At 48.5% G+C, this 19756-nt stretch overlaps 1 protein-coding gene across 1 annotated transcript in view; it reads right to left on the bottom strand.

Annotated features, from left to right (window-relative positions):
* Window positions 1-256: 256 nt before the first annotated feature.
* BARX2 (BARX homeobox 2) overlaps window positions 257-19756 on the bottom strand; it is a 59860-nt gene continuing 40360 nt past the window's right edge. The window contains exons 2-4 of the mRNA XM_080649705.1: window positions 15471-15771; window positions 10215-10299; window positions 257-1265 (exon numbers count right to left, since the gene is read on the bottom strand). Coding sequence (XP_080505831.1) covers window positions 996-1265; window positions 10215-10299; window positions 15471-15771 — 656 coding nt within the window. The 3' untranslated portion in view covers window positions 257-995. The remainder of the gene's footprint in view (window positions 1266-10214; window positions 10300-15470; window positions 15772-19756) is intronic.

Genomic DNA, 19756 nt, shown 5'->3' with positions numbered 1-19756 from the left:
AGTGCCTGATGGCGTTGCGCTGGCAGAAGGCGGTGGGAGGGGGGTGAGCGGAGCCCCCACCGCCTGCCCCGTCCTCACCCAAGGGCACCGGTGGGTCTGCCTTTTGCCCTCTGTCCTGAGACACCACTGGCCCGGCCTGGTCTTTTCTAGCTGGGAAGTCGTAGCTCGGGGAGCGGGGCTCTGTCTGTGGGTCTCTCTTTCCATGAGATAGTCGAGAAGAGTCACACGCACTCCGCCGAAGAAACCAATGCACACGACCCTTTTGAAAGATTTATTTTTCCTTAAAAAATAAAAGTTATCTTAACATGTCCGCATTGCAGCTTCAAGGATGGCAACTCAACGAAGCAGCGGGGAAAAAAACAAGGCTGCTCAGTTCTTTCCAGTCACCTGACAATCTCATCAGGGGTTCCAAGGCACACGTGTCTTCAAACAAACAAACTTTATTCAGAAACAATGGGAATAACTCAGAACTCCCTTCCCCCGACTCTTTCCAGCCCGCCCTCATCAACCACCCCCCTCCACAACAACCAAAAAACCTGAAATTCTCTTTTAAAAACTACAGAAATAAGTGCTGAGTCAGCAAGGAACCTGAGCAAGCTGCCCAAGCCCTCCGTATCTTTCTGCTTTGCTGACTGGCTGCCCAGAGGCCGGCAGGGAGAGAGCTGAGCCGCCCTCCACCGAGCCAGGTGGGGTGCTCACCCAGCGCCACAGCCTTCGGGGGGGCAGGCCGTTCCAAGGCACTGTCTCCCTTTATGCAGGGCATCCTGTGGCTAAAGCATCCTTTCAGGAAGAGAGAGGCCTAAGGCAAGCGAGTCTTCTCAAATGCTTGCGATGAAAATGCCACCGAGACCTGTGGGAGGGAAGGAGGGAGGGATGGAGGCAGGTGGCTCCCTTCTCCCTCCCTTTACCAGGCTTTGGGGAGTTTGCTCTCCTACTCTCCTGCCTTCTCTCTTTCCCTTTTTCCCAGTCTCCCCTGCCCCTCAAAGAGTTTTCTTTTAGCTTGACGGTGGCGGGGCTTCCGAAGAGGCTACTGGCAACTCCTGTGGCTGGCCTGGCGGCTCCGCCACCTCCAAGGGGATGTGGCAGGCTTGAGGTTCCTGGGTGTCACAGGGCTCGTCCCGTCCCTGCGAGGGCATGGGGCACTCCTGGCGCTGGGCCTGGCTGTTCATCTTCTCTTCAGCTTCAATCTCTTCGGAGGTGGGGATGGAGTTCTTCTTGGGGCGACCTTTGGGCTTGGTGGGCGCTTCCTGGCCACCTTTAAGAACCTATATGGGAGACAAATGGTCATTAGACCCAAGAAAGAACTCCTTCCCTCCACTTTACCACTCAAAAGCATCTATGTCAGCCGTGGGCAAACTACGGCCCGCGGGCCGGATCCGGCCTGTTCGGCTGTTCTATACGGCCTGCGGAGCCGAAAGAGTGGAGGGTTCTCTTGCTCTCCCCTCTGCTCCTTTACTTTGAATTTATATTAGTTCACACAAACACTCCATCCATGCTTTTGTTCCGGCCTTCCGGTCCAGTTTAAGAACCCATTGTGGCCCACAAGTCAAAAAGTTTGCCCACCCCTGATCTATGTCGTTCCTTCCCAGCAGTGATGGAGTTTGGCGAGAAGCATCCTCAATCTGTCACCTCCAGGCTACAAAGACATCTTCATCCTGTACCTGCTCGACGCACTTTTAGTCAATATCACATACCTTTTGGCATTAAATAAAAGGAGCACAAACGCATAAAAAAAAAATCCAACTTCAATAATGAGGAAAGAAATGAAAATTAAGATGTTAATGTAGTATCAATGAAGTTGACAAGTAAAAAAAAAAGACAATATTTGTAGAAAGCGGGAAAATAAACACTCACACTCCAGTGTCAACATATGTTAGCACAACCTTTCAAAGGGCAATCTGAGAGTTCAAATCAATCAAAAGTTTTAAAATGTGCACACTCTGACATGAAAATTCTATTTCTAATAATTTAGCCTAAGAAAGTCTCCAGAGACAAAAATTGACCTGCAAGACTATTCATGCCTGGCCTGGTGTGACTCAGTGGTTGAGCATCGGTCCATGAACAAAGAGGTCAGCGGCAGTTCCCAATCAGGGCACCTGCCTGGGTTTTGGGCTCGATCCTCAGTAGGGGGCCTATTCTCTCTCATCATTGATGTTTCTATTGCTATCTCTCCCTCTCCCTTCCTCTCTGAAATATATATATATATATATATATATATATATATATATATATATATATACACACACACATATACACACACACATACACACACATATACACACATACATATATATATATATATATATATATATATATATATATATATATTATAATAAAAGGGTAATATGCTAATTAGACTGGGTCAACTGGCCATCTTCCGGACATTTGATTTCCTTCTGGACAAAGCCACAGTCGTGGGGGCTGGGGACGGCAGTTGGGGGCCATCAGGCTGGCAGGGGAGGGCAGTTGGGGACCATCAGGCCGGCAGGGGAGGGCAGTTTGGGGGCATCAGGCCAGCAGGGGAATTGTTAGGCAGCAATCAAGCCGGCAGAGGCAGTTAGGGGCGATCAGGCAGGCAGGCAGGCAGGCAGGTGTGTGGTTAGGAGCCAGCAGTCCCAGATTGAGAGAGGGATGTCTGACTGCTGGTTTAGACCCCATCCCACTAAACCGACAGTCAGACATTCCCTGAGGGGTCCCGGATTGGAGAGGGTGCAGGCCGGGCTTAGGAACCCCCCTCCCTGTGCACGAATTTTGTGCACTGGGCCTCTAATATATATATATTAGTAGTTGCTCATTTCCTGGGCAGCTAGTGAGAAGGTCTAGAACAGATAATCAGGAGTAGGGTATATTTTTGCTACTTGCACACCTAGCTTACTCTTCTCTTCCCCATTTGAACAAAAGCTCTTTGAAGGTAAATCCTGCATCAATTCCTTGCTTTTTGCACTCCAAGATCTAACTTCCACCTAACTCACCATGTAGTCACTGAATATTTGTTGACTTCCTGAAACAGCAGAAGAGTACTCCCATGTGCTGAATTATAAGAATGAATGTAGTAATTTGCTCAACAATAGACCTTTTTTTAAAAAACAGCTTTATTGAGATATAATTCACATACCATTCATTTCATCCATTTCTGGTGTACAATTCAGTGATTTTTAGTATAGTCACACAATGTGCAACTATTACCAGAATCCAACTTTAGAACATTTCATCACCCCCAAAAGAAACCCCATCTCCATGAGCAGCCACTCTCCATTTCTCCGCAACTTCTTCCCCCCCAACCCTGTTTTCTGCCTCTACAAATGTGCCTATTCTGGACATTTCATATGAATGGCATCATATAATAGATCATCCTTTGTGACTGGCTCCTTTCACTTAGCATAATCTTTTCAAGGTTCATTCATGTTATAGCACGTATCAGTATTTCATTCCTTTTAATGGTCAAATGATATCCATTGTATGGACATGCCATGTTCTGTTTACCCATTCATCAGTTAATGGACACTTGAGTTGTTTCCATCTTCTATTGTGAATGATGCTTCTATGAACATGGACGTGCACATATCTGTTCAAGTCCCTGCTTTCACATCTTTTGGGTATATACTCAGAAATGAAATTGCTGGCTCACATGGTGACTCCATGTTTAACATTTTGAGGAACTTCCACGCTATTTTCCAAAGCAGCCACACCATGTTACAGTCCAGTCAGCAGCATATGAGGATTCTAGCTCTCCACATCCTCACCAGCATTTGTTATTATGGTGCATTTTTTTTCCTATTAAAACCATCCCAGTGGATGTGAAGTGGTATCATTCTGTTTTGATTTGCATTTCCTTGATGATGAATGACGTTGAGCATCTTTTCATGGGCAGTTGTCTATCTTCTTTGGAGAGATGTCTATTCAAATCCTTTGCCCATTTTTAAATTTGACTGTATTTTTATTATTGAGTTGTAAGAGTTCTTCATGTATTCTGGATACAGGCCTCTTACCAGGTACAAGATTTGTCAATATCTGCAAGTTGTCTTTTCCCTTTCTTGATGTCCTTCACGGCACAAAATATTTTAATTTTGCTGATGTCCAATTTCTTTTTTCTTTGGTTATTTATGCATTGGGTGTTATATCTAGGAAGATTTTGCCTCACCCAAGGTCATGAATATTTACTCATACTTTCTTCTAAGAGTTTTATTGTTTTAGCCTACACATTTAGGTCTATGATTCATCTTGAGTTCATTTCTGTGTGCGGTACAAGGAAAACCATAAGTTCTCAACAAACACCACCTTTTAGCTGGGAATCTGCCCAACCGCAGTGCTTTCCATCAAAACACACGGATTTGAAGGGCACCTCTAACAAGGCGTAGATGTCGACAGAATCCACTTTTGGGGAGAAGACATCCCTGGTGTTTTTTTCACGTCAGTGTAGGTATCTGATGTTGATTTCAGCGCAGCCTGTTGAAAGCACCTGCAGGTGCCAAGATGGAATTTACATGTTGAAAGCAGCTCCACTCGGTATGAAAGAGGTTACACAGAGCGAAGGTGCCCCATGTAGCAATCCTGTTATAAAAGGGCAAGTCTAAGGAAGCCACCTAATTGGCAAAAGAAAGTCCGGCCCAGCAATTAGAGAACACCGCCCACGCGGCTTGGATCGACCCACCTGGCTGTTTTCATACACACACACACACACACACACACACACACACACACACACACACACTTTAAAACAATCACACCATTTTCTAAATGGAATAAAACACTCCAGTGCCAGCAATAATTAGGAGATACCTACACTCTTGGCTGCTTTCCATACTCGACCTCTGGCCCTGCCTCCCAGCACATCTGACACGCAATTATCTCACCACCGCCCCATACCAGGGGCTGCACGTTCCCATGCACCCCGTGGCCCTTCCCCCAGGACTCCTACTCCCCAATTATGCCTGGAGCCTCATTTAGTCTCCTTGGCCCTGAGAAGGCAGACAACCCATTGCACACAAGGTCCCATGTCTCTGGGAAAAACACCTAACACACCATCTCCTGGTAGCCATGCCCAATGACAGACCTCCTCTGAGCTCTAACACTAGATCAAACATCCTCTTGCTAAGGACATCAGGACAAGGCCTTGCTTCCTGTCCAAGGTGCTTAGGTGGGGGACAGGCAGTTTGACTAGCGAGCCCAAAATGTCAGTGCAGGGAGGGGCCTGCTACCTGCCCCATTATTTAGACAGGAACCTGAGCTGAGGAGGCAGAGGTGGTTCATCACCGTCAGAGAGCAAGCCCAGGGCAGGGCCAAGATTTGAACACAAAACCCCTGACCATTTGAATCTAACACCCTTCCCAGTCTGTCATCGTGCATAATGTGCGAGGGATATGGAAAATGTGCCGCTGTGATTTCTGACCTTCCAATGTTTATCTGCAGTTACCCGAACTCCCAGCAGAGCCCAGGCTATAGGCTCATTACTGGGAGAGCTCTGTGCTCTTTTTGCTCGAAGTTTCCCTGCAGCTCTGTGGGAAAGGGAGCCACGTAATTCACGGCTGTGTCCACAGAGCTGGGAAGCAAGTTCGGATTCTCCAGCACGAGTCTCTTCCCAGGACATGGCTCAGCGGGCTTTCTCCTGTTGGAGGGGGCATTTTCCACGGCATCACAAGCCCTGACGCTAAGGAGCTGACAGGGTGCAGCTGGTTGATGTGTGGGGAAGCAGGAACCACAAACACCTGGGGCTGTGCTTAACCAGAGTCCCAGAAGCTGGCTTATCTCTTCTGGATGCCAAAAGTCTGGATTCTCTGGAGATGTGAATTGCATGGATAGGTAAATAATTTTTAATAAAAATAATAATAGCCTAGCCAGTGTGGCTCAGTGGTTGAGTGTCAACCTATGACCCAATGCCCCCGTTGTGGGCTCGAACCCCAGTGAGGGGCATGCAGGAGGCAGCCAATCAATGATTCTTTCTCATCATTGATGTTTCTGTCTTTCCCTCTTCCTCTCCCTTCCTCTCTGACATCAATAAAAATATATTTAAAATAATAATAATGTCAATCAAAGAACTTGTATGCATATATGCCTAACCCATTGACACTGATAATAGGGTGAAGGCCTGGGGTCGGGGGCGGGGCAGGCTAGAAGAGGTCAATGGGGAAAAAGGGGGACATGCGATACTTTCAACAATAAAGGTTTGAAAAATAATAAAATAAAAATAATAATAATGAGAAGAAGAGTAGCAATTAATATTTCTTGGCCATGTACTATGCAGCAGGCGCTGTTCGAAGTTTTACAAGGATTAGCTCACCTTTTAAGGAATATATTAGGCTTTTACTGATGAGGAAACAGGTACACAGAGGTTAAGTAACCTGCACAAGACGACACAGATGGCAACTGGTAACAATTTCACGGAATTGTTGGTTATTTGGAGACTTTCACTGCAAAAGATGAGGATGCGACCCACCCAACTCGGTGATTGGGAGAGGAAGGTTGTATCCACGGGTCCCCTCCCAGAGCACAATTCTGCTTGCGTCGTATTTCAGAGCCAAAAAAGACCACTGATGATGACGCTCTTGTGCCTGTTGCAAAACCCTGTGAGTCCTACTGGAACACAAGCCAAGCAGAGCCGGAATAGAGTGTCCCATCTCGTGTGCAAGATTGCGTTTACCCAACCCGCTACAGGTTACCAATGCTGACCGGTAAAAACTCGTCAGAGATGCAATCTTGGTTTTGGCAGCACTGCCCTTGGCAGCCGTGCGAATAACTCCGAGAATCAAGTGCTAATCTTTTTCCAGTTCCAATTAGGTTACTAGCCTTGAGACATCTTTATTACCCAATTAGCTTTTTCTTTCCTTCCCAGTACCTGAAGAGATAGCCTTGAAAGCGTTTCACCAGGAAAATGCATGAAGCAATCAGGAGCCCAACAATGCCTCGCTGTTCTGGGGGCGTCAGAGCTCAGACCTGCGACTGAACAATCACCCTCACGCTTCAGCCCCGGCCGTTCTGAAGTCCTTCGAGTGCCCCCAATACTCCTGTCTTTTTCTTCTGCCTGTGACACTCTTCCCACCTTGACTTGGCACCTTTCTATCCATCCACTAATACCAACTTAGATGGCGCCTCTTCCATGCCCCACCCTTCTCTATACACCTCTGAAGCCTGTAAATCCTCCTGCTGTTGCCCTGACCATTGTGTATAATTACTAGTTTACAGGTCTGTGTCCCCCACTTAACTGAATACCTTTTCTAATTTTGTTTAAAAAATTTTTTTTGTTAATTCTCACCTGAGGATATTTTCCCATTGATTTTTTTAGAGAGAATAGAAGGGAGGGGAAGAGACAGAGAGAGAAACATCAATTGTAAGAGAGACACATCCATTGGTTGCCTCCCGCATGCACCCCAACCAGGGCCAGGAAGAGGAAGGTTGTATCTAGGGGTCCCCTCCCAGAGCACAATTTGAGCCTGCAACCTAGGTACATGCCCTTGACCAGAATCAAACCCGGGATCCTTCAGTACGCAGGCTGATGCCTTATCCACTGCGCCAAACCAGCTAGGGCTCTAATTTTATTTTTTAGTGGGTGGGTGCATGTCTTATCTTGGCACCTCTATTGCATGTGCTCAATGAATGGCTGCTGAAGTTAACTGAAAATCTGGCACTTTCGTCTCCTCAAGGGACCCGAATATGGCTGGCCTGCGGAGTGCTCTCTGAGGTTAAGTCTGCTAAGTGCCTTCCATCTTGTTCTATACGGCGCTGATAACCATCTATAACCAGCTGGTGAAAAACAAGTGACGTCAGAGGCCAGGGCACACGCGTGGTCCCATGGGCACTGGGCGGTGCTGGCAGAGATGGCAGGCTGTCGGTTCCCTAATCATCTGACTCATGAAAGATTGCTGATAACCAATTTAAACAATGCCTCTGCCACTCCGGGGACATTGATTTCCATGACTATGATTGATGGGCAAGGAGGTGGGCGGTGGAACTTGCACAGAAAGCAGCGAAGGGACTTGCCCAAAATCTGCCAGGGAGGGGCAAGCCTGGGAACAGAGTTTCTAACTCCCAAATCTGATTCGTCCAGAGATACTCCCCCAAAGGTTCCCGCCATCAGTCTCAGGGGTGCCTTAGCATTCTAGAAATTTTAGAGTAACTACCTGTTCAACTGAATCCCACTCATCCTTCAATTTCAACTTCTCCCTGCAGCTGTCCCCAATACCTGTCTTCTGAACTCTTATGGGGTATTACATCTTTAAATAAACAACCAGGACTTCATTAAAATGTCATCCCCAACTGCTTCCTGGACCTTGATTCTCCAACGAGATCATAAATTCCAGGAAGGGTTATATTTTATTTCAGTACTTCCTCCAGTGCTTAGCACAAGGCATGGTTCACAAGAGATGCTAATTGCATGTGTGTTGAATCATGCGATCTATGTTTGTACATGCAACTGGCATCTCCACCTCACTTGGAGAGCACTTCATGAGCCGAAAATCCTTCCACCCAGAAGGTCAGGATCCCCCAAAGGAAATGATGAACTTCGCCCTGGAGTTCCTTTCAGGATATATAATAAATGCTACCTTGTTGGCCTTTTTCTACTTTTTCCATGAATATTCATTGGTGGTTTATTTACTTATTTTTCTCATTGTTAGCAGGGATGGCAAGATTATTTGACAAAAATATAAAATTGAGAAAATGTCTTAATATCTATCACCTATTGAAAAATATCGCTTGAAAACTAGGTTGGGGGATGGGTGGGAAATCCTTAGTTATTTGGTAAAGGTGGAAGACTTCATATTCCAATACTTAAAACAACCAGGAACTATGGCTTGTGACCAGATGGGTTAGCAAGTTAGACATCATCCCGGCAGACCTGGTCCACACGAGAGGAGAAAGGGCCAGGTCAGAGGCCCTGCCATACCTGGTCTGTGAAGAATGGAGCAGAGGTTCTTCCCACCCTCATCTGGCCCTGCCCCTCTCCTCTGGGCTTTGACCTTGTCCCTTGTGGTTTACAAAACTGGAAATGAAACACTCAACCACTTTGGAAAACTTTGATTTAACATGCCTCTAAAAAGAAGAGGGGTAAACTACTATGAAAATTGAGTTCCTCAAATGCAGAGGTTTATTCTTTCTTTTAGTGATATCTACTCTAATAAGTTCTTTTAAAAAATAAAGATGGGCCTGGCCGGCATAGCTCAGTGGTTGAGCGGTGGTGACCCATGAACCAGGAGGTCACGGTTCGATTCCCAGTCAGGGCACACGCCCGGGTTGTGGGCTTGATCCCCAGTGTGGGTCATGCAAGAGGCAGCTGATCAGTAATTCTCTCTCATCATTGATGTTTCTGTTTCTCTCCCCCTTCTCTGAAATCAATAAAAATATATTTTAAAAACTAAAATAAATAGCCCTAACCGGTTTGGCTCAGCAGATAGAGCATTGGCCTGCAGACTGAAGGGTCCCGGGTTCCATTCCGGTCAAGGGCATGTACCTTGGTTGCGGGCACATCCCCAGTAGGGAGTGTGCAGGAGGCAGCTAACTGATCGATGTTTCTTGCTCATCGATGTTTCTAGCTCTCTATCCCTCTCCCTTCCTCTCTGTAAAAAATCAATAAAATATATATTTTAAAAAATAAAAATAAATAAAAAACCAAGATGGACGGACTCATTGGCCAGGCACTAGATCAGTATTAGGGAATGGCAGTCATTCTACCACCTGCATCAGAGAAACCTGAGTGCTTGTTAGTGCACATTCCCACCCCGTCCTGGGACAGGGAATCAGAGTCCTGGGAGGGGCCTGGGTTCTGCATTGTCACCTGCTACTCAGGTCACTCTGGTGCCCACAGAAGTTTGAGAATCACTGCATTAGAGGACACCCAGCTATGAGAACAGATGTGCCCTAAATGTCATCATAAACAAAGAGTCCTGACGTCTATTCTTAGCTGCTGGTGGGAGGCGGAAGGAAGTTCTTAGAAAAGGCTAGCAGGTGGGGTTAAATCTAGCAACTGAGAAGCTTGTGGGCTTTCACTTTCTGTTATTTCTAAGGAAACTAGGAAAGAACATCCTTCTGATCAGGAAATCCAGGTCAGGAGGAATGGCTTATCCTTCTGCTCACACAGCCTGCCTCCCAGCCAGCACCATAAAAGGCCTTCCAATCCCATGAGCCCAAACCACATGGTCCTTCCTGCCTTCTTCCCAGCCCCGTGGGAAGGATTCGTTCTGCCATGACAGGCTCGTGGCTGGACTCACTCTCTTCTTTCTTACCATTTTCTTCCATTTCATCCTGCGATTCTGATACCAAGTCTTCACCTGCAGTTGCGTGAGTCCCAGAGACTGGGCCAAGTCCAACCTAGAAGGCAGAAGGCACAAAAGAAAGATGAGGAAGAAGAGAAAGGGCGGTAGAGATGGGGTCCTGGCAACTGGTTCCAGGCACTGCTGTCGAAATTCGGACCTTCCCCATTTAAAACCAATTCTTCCTCAAAGAGCTTTGCTTTCCTTCCAAAAATCCAATGTTTGAAACTCTGGGAAGCTAGAGACGGATGTCCGTGCCCAAGGACTGTCTACATGGGATCTGAAAAGAATTTCTGAGTCTTCATTGCAAAGTCCTTTTCCTGCAAAGCCTGACAGTCGTTACTCTGATTCTATACAAAATGAAGAGTCTGACCCAGAATCCAAAGGTAAAGTCGTATTTTCCTAATTGGAATCCCACTCATCATTCCAGAGCCAGATCAAGTCCCACCTCCTGCAGGCGAGCCTCCCGGACACCCCCAGCTCATGCGGGATGTCTCCTCTACACCCTCCCCTGGGCCAGCCACCACCCAGGTGGCTCCAAGTTCTCAGCTGGTCTCTTATTGCTTCCCATCAGTTATTGCTGCCTCCCTAATTCAACTGCAAGAGCAGAGTATGTAACCACGAAAGAGCCTATCACGTTCTAAATCCAGAACTGTGGCTCAAACACACTTTCTGATAGGCTCATTGTAGTTTCCCTGAATTGTCATAATGCCAGATTCTCACAAAAAACCACACATTAAATCTGCAGCCCCTCCTGCTTCCCACTCTACTGCTAACCGTGGTTCTGCATTTCTTCGTAGCCTTCTGAAAAGTCTTGAATGTCAAAACCATTGCTGTGAAATGTGCAGCTGGAGCAATTTCCAGCAACACAGCAACTGATGCCTGGGTACCACAGCGCCCAGGCTATGTGCTAAGGCCCTGACATGTGCTAACTTACTTATTCCTTTCATAACACTGTGAAATAGGTATAATTATTCCCATTTTACAGACAGAGATCTGAGGCTCAAAGAGATCAGAATCTCTTTGAAACCACGGTCAAACCCTCACAGCTGCCTGTTTTTATGAATAAAGTTTTATTGGAACACAGACACGCTCATTCGTTCATATATTGTCTATGGATGCTTTCATGCTACAGCCTCTGAGTTGAGTAATTGTGAAAGAGATCACAGGCCCGTAAAGCCTAAAATATTTACTCCCTGGCCTGTACAGAAAAAATCTGCTGACCGCTGGTAGATGATCCTACAGTAAGAGGTGGAGCCAGGATTCAAATTTATTTACATCTGACTTGTACTCCTCCTGTATTGGGGCTCACCGCCACCACCATTTTTTCATGCAAGTTAGATCTGTCTCAGGGAAGCTCTGTTTTGTTTTATTTTGTTTTGTTAATCCTCACCGGAGGATATTTTCCCCCCATTGATTTTTAGAGAGTGGAAGGGAGTGGGGGAGACAGAGAGAGAAAGAAACATCAATGTGAGAGACACACCAATGGGTTGCCTCCTGCACATGCCCTGACCTGGGACCAGGGAACTGAGCCTGCAACCAGGCATGTGCCCTTGACTGGAATGGAACCTGAGACCCCTCAGTCTGCAGGCCAATGTTCCAACCACTGAGCAACCCAGCCAGGGCCAAAGGGAAGCTCTTGCTCAGCTTCGGTGAGGATAGTGCGGGGACGCTCCCTCACCAGGAGGAGCAGACAGTGGAGTGGAGCACATGAGTGAGGCTGCCCTCCTCAGTCCTCGAGCCTGCAACTGTGGACCTGTGTGGCTGAGAACCCCAGGTCTAGCTGGGCAACGATGGGAAGAACCACCTCGGGAGCCCACGTGCGCTGCCCTCTGGTTCCAGGCCTGGTGGGTGAGACAGTGTGGGCCTCTAAGACAGCACCCTGGCCGAGCACCCTTGAGACAGTGTACGCAGAGACCACTTTTGGAGACTGCGTTTCTGAGGAGTGCTATTTGTGGAGCTAACAGGGGTGGGCAAACTTTTTGACTCGAGGGCCACAATGGGTTCTTAAACTGGACCGGAGGGCCGGAACAAAAGCATGGATGGAGTGTTTGTGTGAACTAATATAAATTCAAAGTAAAGGAGCGGAGGGGAGAGCAAGAGAACCGGATAGAACAGCCGGATCCGGCCCGTGGGCCGTAGTTTGCCCAAGGCTGAGCTAAGATCTATTATCTCACACAGGCCTGCACAGCCACAAGCCTGAGCCAGGGGGAGTCTCAGGTGTTAGTTCTCGGCTGCACCTTCCTCTACCTGAGGGGTAATGAGCAACATCACACCCTCAGGAAGAGCAGTAGGTGCAGGCAAGGAAGGTTCCAGGTGCTAACTCTTGGCACGCCCAGGTGCGGCTGCCCAGCCCCCTGCTTTGACCAGAGTGCACAATTGAAATCAATAATAGCCTGGCTGGTGAGCTAAGTGGTTAGAGCATCAGCCTGTGCACCAAAGAGCATACACCTGGGTTGCAGGTCTGATCCCTGGCCTTGGTCAGGGATGTGTCTCTCTCACATTGATATCTCTCTCTTTCTCTCCCTCCCTCCCTGCCAGACCTCCCTTCCTCCCTCCTTCTCTCCCTCCCTTAATCCTCTCTGAAAATCACTGGGAAATATATCCTCAGGTGAGAATTAAAACACACACAAAAAAATAAATTAAATAAGTAAATCTCCAACAATAAAAGCAGTCTTCCTTCAAAGGACTTCAGACCCTGTCCTAAATCTGCCTTCACAAATATCTGGTCGTCCCAGTAAAAGGGCTACTGGAAGCTGACAGTTTTATGAAAAGCAATTTACAGACTGAAGTTAATCAACTCCCAGCGCCAACAGCACTCAGCTCTCCCTACGGAGGAGTCACTGCTTCCCCAGCAGCCACTCAGGAAGAGCCCAGGGGGCAACCCCAGGACTTCTGGTCCCCCCGGGCTCCCACTGTGCCTCCCGAGCCGGTTCACCGGAGGCCATCAGGTGCATTCGTCAGTGGAAGCTTCAGTTCACAGCCCCGCCACCACATTAACAAACGGGTTAGCTCACTTGGGAAAAATGCACCCTTGGCTCACTCTGGCTAGAGAAACACTTCACTGTCATCAGCTTTCTCTCATTACCTGCCACCGTTACAAATTCTCACTTCCCTGCATATTCACTTAAATGGGGTCACCTAGGAAACCAGAGAAACAAACAATGAGGACGAGGGAGAGAGCTGTGGGAGGAGGCAGTGCTCATGGCCCTGGTCACGTACAGAGGTGAGGGACGTCTGAGAGGGCAGGTTAAGGCGGCAGCTTCGATGCCAGCCAGGCGGTGTCCTCCTCCCCAGGCAAGTTAATCAGTCCTGGGGAGGAGGTCACCTGAGAGGCGCCTGGGCAGGTAGCAGGAAGCCCAGGAGCTTGACTGGGAACCACCATTTCTGTTTAAAAATCCTCTGACTTCTAGAAGGTAAGCCGAAAACGTCACCTGTGCACGCTGAAGGCCTTTCAATATACCACCCCGCAGTTCATGAAAAACGGTGCCCACTCCACCTGGTTGCTCAGGTGTGTGAGGCTCTTCATTACATGCTGGGCATGAACGCTGCTCGTTGGTACCTCAAGATCCCATCTATTGATCCCCAACACACAGACCCGTCTCCACTGTCCATCCCACGCTCATGTCCAACCAGAACTCACTCTTTGTCTGCAAAACCCACTCTGTCCTCAGCCTTCCAACTTCAGGTCATGGTGCCCCTACTTCCCCGGTGGCCCCATCCAGGAACCCCGGAATTCTCAACCCTGCTTCTCTTCCTCATGGCAAGGTCTATACTGTCCCTTCCACCTTCAAAATTGTTCTCCAACCTCTCCTCTCCTCTCTGTTCCCACCGTGACCACCTTCACTCGGGTCTTCAGGAACTGTCCCTAGACTCCCTGGTATTCCTGCCCCAGGCCTTCCCTCTCTAACCAGTCATGTATGGTGGCACCGATGTGAGAATTTGAAAATGCAAATCTGGCCATGTCACTTCAAGTTCTTAATGGCTGCTGATGGATGGCCTAAACAGCAAAGTCCATGTCCTTTGGCTAGGTTCTTCTCACTTCTGCAGCCTCATCCCCCACCACACCTCCATTCACCCCTTAAGCTGGAGATGTCCTGACCGCGTGCAGCTCCCTCAACGTGCCCAGTGAGCATGCTTCTCTCCCTCCTGCAGTGAAAGCTCTTCTTCAACATTGCCTCCTCTGAGAAGCCTTCTCTCACCCCACTGACACACTCAGCAACATCTCTGTGCTCCTATCGCCCTTGGTCCCTCACATCCTGGCGCCAGCGTCCCGCTCACTGGGTTGCAGTATGGCAGTCACTTCCTCTGGAGATCTCCTCAAGAGCAGGACTCTTGTCTCCTACTTCCTGGGCCCATAATCCCTTCCACAGCGCCCGGCACAGGGGACCCTCAGCACACAGCTAGTGGGTGCTCCCCTAATTGAATCAGTCAACGAATTCTCTTCTAGTCAGAGATTTGCATTTAAATGTTTATCTAACAGCTACTTAAGAGCTTAAGAGAGGCATTGGCATTTCCTTCCTTTTCTCCTGGAAAACACTCCCGATAAAAACAAGCTCAGCCCTCTCCAGAGTGAGTTTGAGGAACAAGACAAGACACACACTCTTGGGTATTTGGCGGTTCAGATGCTACGTTAAAGCAAGCGGCTGAGGCTAAAGCCTCTGAGTAAAGCAGGAGTCACAGCCCCCTCATCTGGATCTCAAGTTTAAAGAGAGGGATCCGATTTTAGTGCCTCTGACTTGATACCCATCCTACGCACCAGGACATCTGCCAGCGCCTCCACCCAACCAATCCAGCCTGTCCACCAGGAGCTGGACCGTGAGGAGGCGGCCGAGAGCATGGATCCCAACTCCCCATCTAGTCCCACTGCATCTGGTCCTGAGTGCGAGGGACTGCACAGACCAAGCCTGCTCCCCAGCCGGGAGTCTGGGCAACTGTCCACTAAACTTCACCTTCCTGCTTACACTGGAGTCGTTAAGTTAAACTAGGGAGAGACAGCGAGCAGTACAAGTTCGGCAACAGGCAGGTTCCTATGGGGGCCCAGTGTGCTGCGTTCACATGGGTCGGATGCTGTTCAACCAAGGCTGAGAAGATGTGGGCCAAGGACCGGACCCTGCCACAGTGTCCCGCATGTCACAGTCCTTGTGCCTGGGTGTGCCACGGCGTGAGCTAAAGGAGTCTCCCTTCTCAAGGCCCTTAACTGCGGCCAGCCTCTCCCCGTGGCCTCACCTGTCTGGGGTGGACAAGTACTTCTGCTTCTGGAATTTCTTCTCCAGGCCCATGAGCTGCAGCTCCGTGAAGATGGTGCGACTCCGGCGGGGTTTCTTCTGCCGCGGGGTGAGCTGCTCCGTCTCCGACTCGCTGCTGCCTAGCGCCTCGCCGCCCGGGGCCTCAGCTGGGGCCGCCTCAGCAGCGGGGTGGCGGGACAGCGTCTGGGCGATTCCCGGGGTGGCGGGGACCAGGTGAGAGATGACTGTGGGCTGTCGGGTGATCACGGAGAGGAGAGGGTATGCCCGGAGGGAAGCGGGGCCTGGAAGACAAGCAGGGAGGCAGGTCACCCAGGGAGCCAGGGTGGAAGGAGGCCAGGCCCCTTGGAGGACCACTTGCTGAGACTCTGCCTGGCAGGGCCTCCTGATGGGAAGGAGGGAGGAGAAGCAGCAGCAACTCAAGACCTGTAATGGCCGGGTGGGCAGCAAGCGTGCAGATGAGCTCAGCCTGGTGAGGGAGAACATTCGAGTCCCCCACAGCCAGAAGCACCTGGGGTTTTAAGTGATTCTCCCCCACCCCCTCTCTTTTGAACCCCTGACTTATGGTTTCAGAGACATGGGTCCGTAGGACTGGGCAAGGGAAAAAGTAGTCAGAAAATGCTAGAACCACACACTTGAGAAAGCCAACCTAGATCCGTAATAGACAAACTTCTTCAAGCCTCCTGTGGTTTTTATAAAAGTCGTAACTCTGAATGCTTCCTGAGAAGCCTGTGTACCCGGAATCAAAACATTTTCAGACCTGGAAGGATGCTTCACGGTTATTTAACTCAACTGTCTCATTTCCGAGGCCAGGAAACAGTCCCATAAAGGCTGAGCGACTGGCCTAAGATCGCAGAGCTCGGAACCTGCGATTCAGGGGGCACACCAAGTTCTTCTGGCTTTGAAGTCCAGTGCGGTTATCACCGCCTCTTGAGTCACATGGATACCTCCTTTAGAAGGGGGGGTACGGCAAAGTGACTTTAATTCACATGAAAACTCAGACACCTTATGGCCAGCTGCCTACAGCACTGTGTTCAGGGGGATTCTGAGGCTGGGTCAGAGCTGGTTGAGGGGAGCGCTGAGGTTGAGGTTGATCAGTGCTGTCTGCCCGGGACACGCAGGGGGCGGATGGTATGGTGGCAGACACACTAGTTATGCGACAGTCCCGCTTTAGGAATGTCAAGGTGAGAGCACTTTTCTGCCCAAGAATTGGTTATGTCTTTAAAGTTCAAGTAACGATGCTCTTCCTCTTCATGATTCAATCCTATCAGTTTTACACCTTTTAAATGTAAATCATTTTACTTCTCCGGGCCTCAGTTTTGTCATTCAGATGGTGAGTAAAAGTAGATCATTCCAGAGTGCTTCAAACTCTAACACTCTGATGCCACAAAGTGTCTGTCATCCACGCCTGTCTTGAAAACTCAGGGGCTGCCCCCTGGGACCCAGTCCAGTCCTGACGGCTCGCAGGAGGGCAAGGCAGGCACCTGAGCCCACAGCCCTCACGCCGGTTCTGGGCTCAAACCCACGAACATCACGAAGCACCAGGTGCTACTTATGTCCTCTCTCTCCTCCGGGCTGGCGTTTCCCTTCTTATTCATCCCTATGCTTCTGTTTTGGACCCGGCCATCGTTACCTAAACAGACGACTCCTCCTGTTCTTTGACTCTCCTAGCAGTCAAACCACAGCATTGCTAAATAATAAAGCCCCAAGGGCCATGACTCCCAGTAACTCTCCCGCCAACACGGACACTGAGGTGTTGGGTGGTCGATTCTTTTCCAGAAAGAAAAAAGCGCCTGGGAATATTTTGTAGCAGAAAAGGAGGCCACCTGGCCAATGGCTGTGTGTGATGAAATGCTACTCCTCGAAAAAAGATCCTGAAGTGTTTATGGAGGATCTACTGTGGGCAGGAGATGTGTCTCATCTCAAATAATTGCTTTGCTCCTTTAATTCTGCCAATTCTTCCAAAGAAACCATCTCTCTTTACTAAGCAGGCTAATGTAATCTGGAAACCCAAGAGTTTATCAATATAGGAAGTGGCTAGTTACCTACTTTTAAGGGCGGCTTTTAATCATTTCAGCTTTCTCTTTTGTAAGACAGTTTTTTGTGGGTTTTTTTTGCCTCACATTAAAAAATATTTCGGAAGTGTGGTAATAATTAGTGTTGACAAGGATATGGGGAAATGGGCACTCATATATTGTTGGTGAGTGTGTAAAACAGTATAATTTTTGAGAAGGACAAATTAAGCAGTATCTATCAAAATTTTGGCCAGGCTATTTCATCATTTGAGACCTATTTGCTAGGGGCACAAAGATTTATGTACAAGCATATTCACTGCAGCCTTGTTTATAATCGTGAAAAGGGGGAAGTGACCCATATACTAGTATCTATCAATAAGAAAACGGTTAAATAAGTCGTGGTACATCTATAGTATGGACTACAATGTAATGGTTAAAAAGAACTGTCTACTGATGGGTAAACTACCTATAAACTGCCATTAGAAAATTTCAGAAGTATATTATGGAGAGAAAATGAAGGAATAGAACAATTTGCATTATCATAAAAAAGTATGTGTCTGCGTTTGTAAACGCATTTTTTAAAAGAAGCCCAGGAAGTTAGTCCCCAGATTATTCACAGTGATAACCTCTGGAGAAGGAGTGGGTGGGAAATGGTGAAAGGGAATCTACACGCATTCATCCAATCCTGTATTCAACCTTGCCGTAAGTATTTATGGAGGATCTACTGTGGGCCACAGCCTGGGCTAAGGCTGGAGAGATAGCAGTAAATACTGTAATGTCCCATCTTCATGGTACTTTACATTTCAGTCTGGGAAGTAGACAGTAAAGAAATAAATGCATAATGTCAGGTGGTGATTAATTCTATGAGGACAAATATAGTGGACTGTGAAGATGGGGCAGGTGTTTTAGAAGGGGAGGGGAAGGCCTCCTGGGAAAGGTGACATTGCGGCAGGTAAGTGACTGAGTGGAGAACCCCGAGGAAATACGGGGAGCCCTCAAGTGGGAATGAAAATGTGATTAGAATTACACTAACCTTAGCAATTAATTCAGGGAAAGACAATTCTTTTGATGCTCCTGTCCTCTGGTAGGTTGAAAGTAACTGCTGTTATTTTAAAACTAGAGGCCCGGTGCATGAAATTCATGCACAGAGGGGAGGGGCGGGGAGCCTGCCCAGCCTGCACCCTCTCGCAATCTGGGACTGCTGGCTCCTAAACCGCTCGCCTGCCTGCCTGATGCCCCTAACCACTCGCCTGCCTGCCTGATCGCTCCTAACCACCTCTGCCTCAACCCTCGCCACCACAGCTTCGTCGGGTAGGATATCCGGAATGACGTCCGGAAGGTCGTTTGGCTGTCAGGTCTAATTAGCAAATTATGCTTTTATTATTATAGATAGCTTGGGCATAAAGCTTACACTTAAACTTAATGAAAACCTTCGTTTTAAAAAAAGAAGAAGAAATAAAAACACAGCTTCTGATGAATGGTAGTGATTTAAGGCAACAGCCTTCACCGAAGTCTATAGTTTCAGGGTTCTTGACCCAACGATCTGATGCAAATTGTGACAAAGCCGCACTGTCTCCCACCAGCTAGCTAGAGCCCCTTCTGATGCCGGGGGCACACACACAAGGCCACGTGATGCCCGTCAATGTTTGGGGGTGTCAGGAGGGCCACCGCTCACCGCTGTCCATAAGTCTAGTAACTGGGGTGAGGCACTGTGTGAGTGCGGGGTGTGTGGTGCCTGTCTCCAGGGTTCAGAGGGAACAAGCAAGGCTGGAACAGGAGTCAGGGTGGGCATGCGTGTCTGCAACCCACTGAGTCTCCCTAAAGCAGCCGTGGGCAAACTACGGCCCGCGGGCCGGATCCGGCCCGTTCAGCTGTTCTATCTGGTCCACGGAACCGAAAGAGCGGAGGGTTCTCTTGCTCTCCCCTCCGCTCCTTTACTTTGAATTTATATTAGTTCACACAAACACTCCCATCCATGCTTTTGTTCCGGCCCTCCGGTCCAGTTTAAGAACCCATTGTGGCCCTCGAGTCAAAAAGTTTGCCCACCCCTGCCCTAAAGGCAAACCAATGGGGCGCAGAAAAGTGAGACGAAATAGACTCTGGCCAGCTGCTTGCTGTCTTTTTCTGTTTTCATACATGACCTGATTTCCAACAAAACAGCACTGGCCCGGAGCCTTAATTCCACAAAGCACGCGCACACCCCACCTCCTATTCGCACAAAAGCGCTCTGAGATAGTCCAGCCACGTACTGATG

The sequence above is a fragment of the Plecotus auritus genome, assembly GCF_963455305.1.
Source record: "Plecotus auritus genome assembly, chromosome: 13".
NCBI lineage: Eukaryota > Metazoa > Chordata > Mammalia > Chiroptera > Vespertilionidae > Plecotus > Plecotus auritus.
This window is presented reverse-complemented; position numbering and strand designations above follow the sequence as displayed.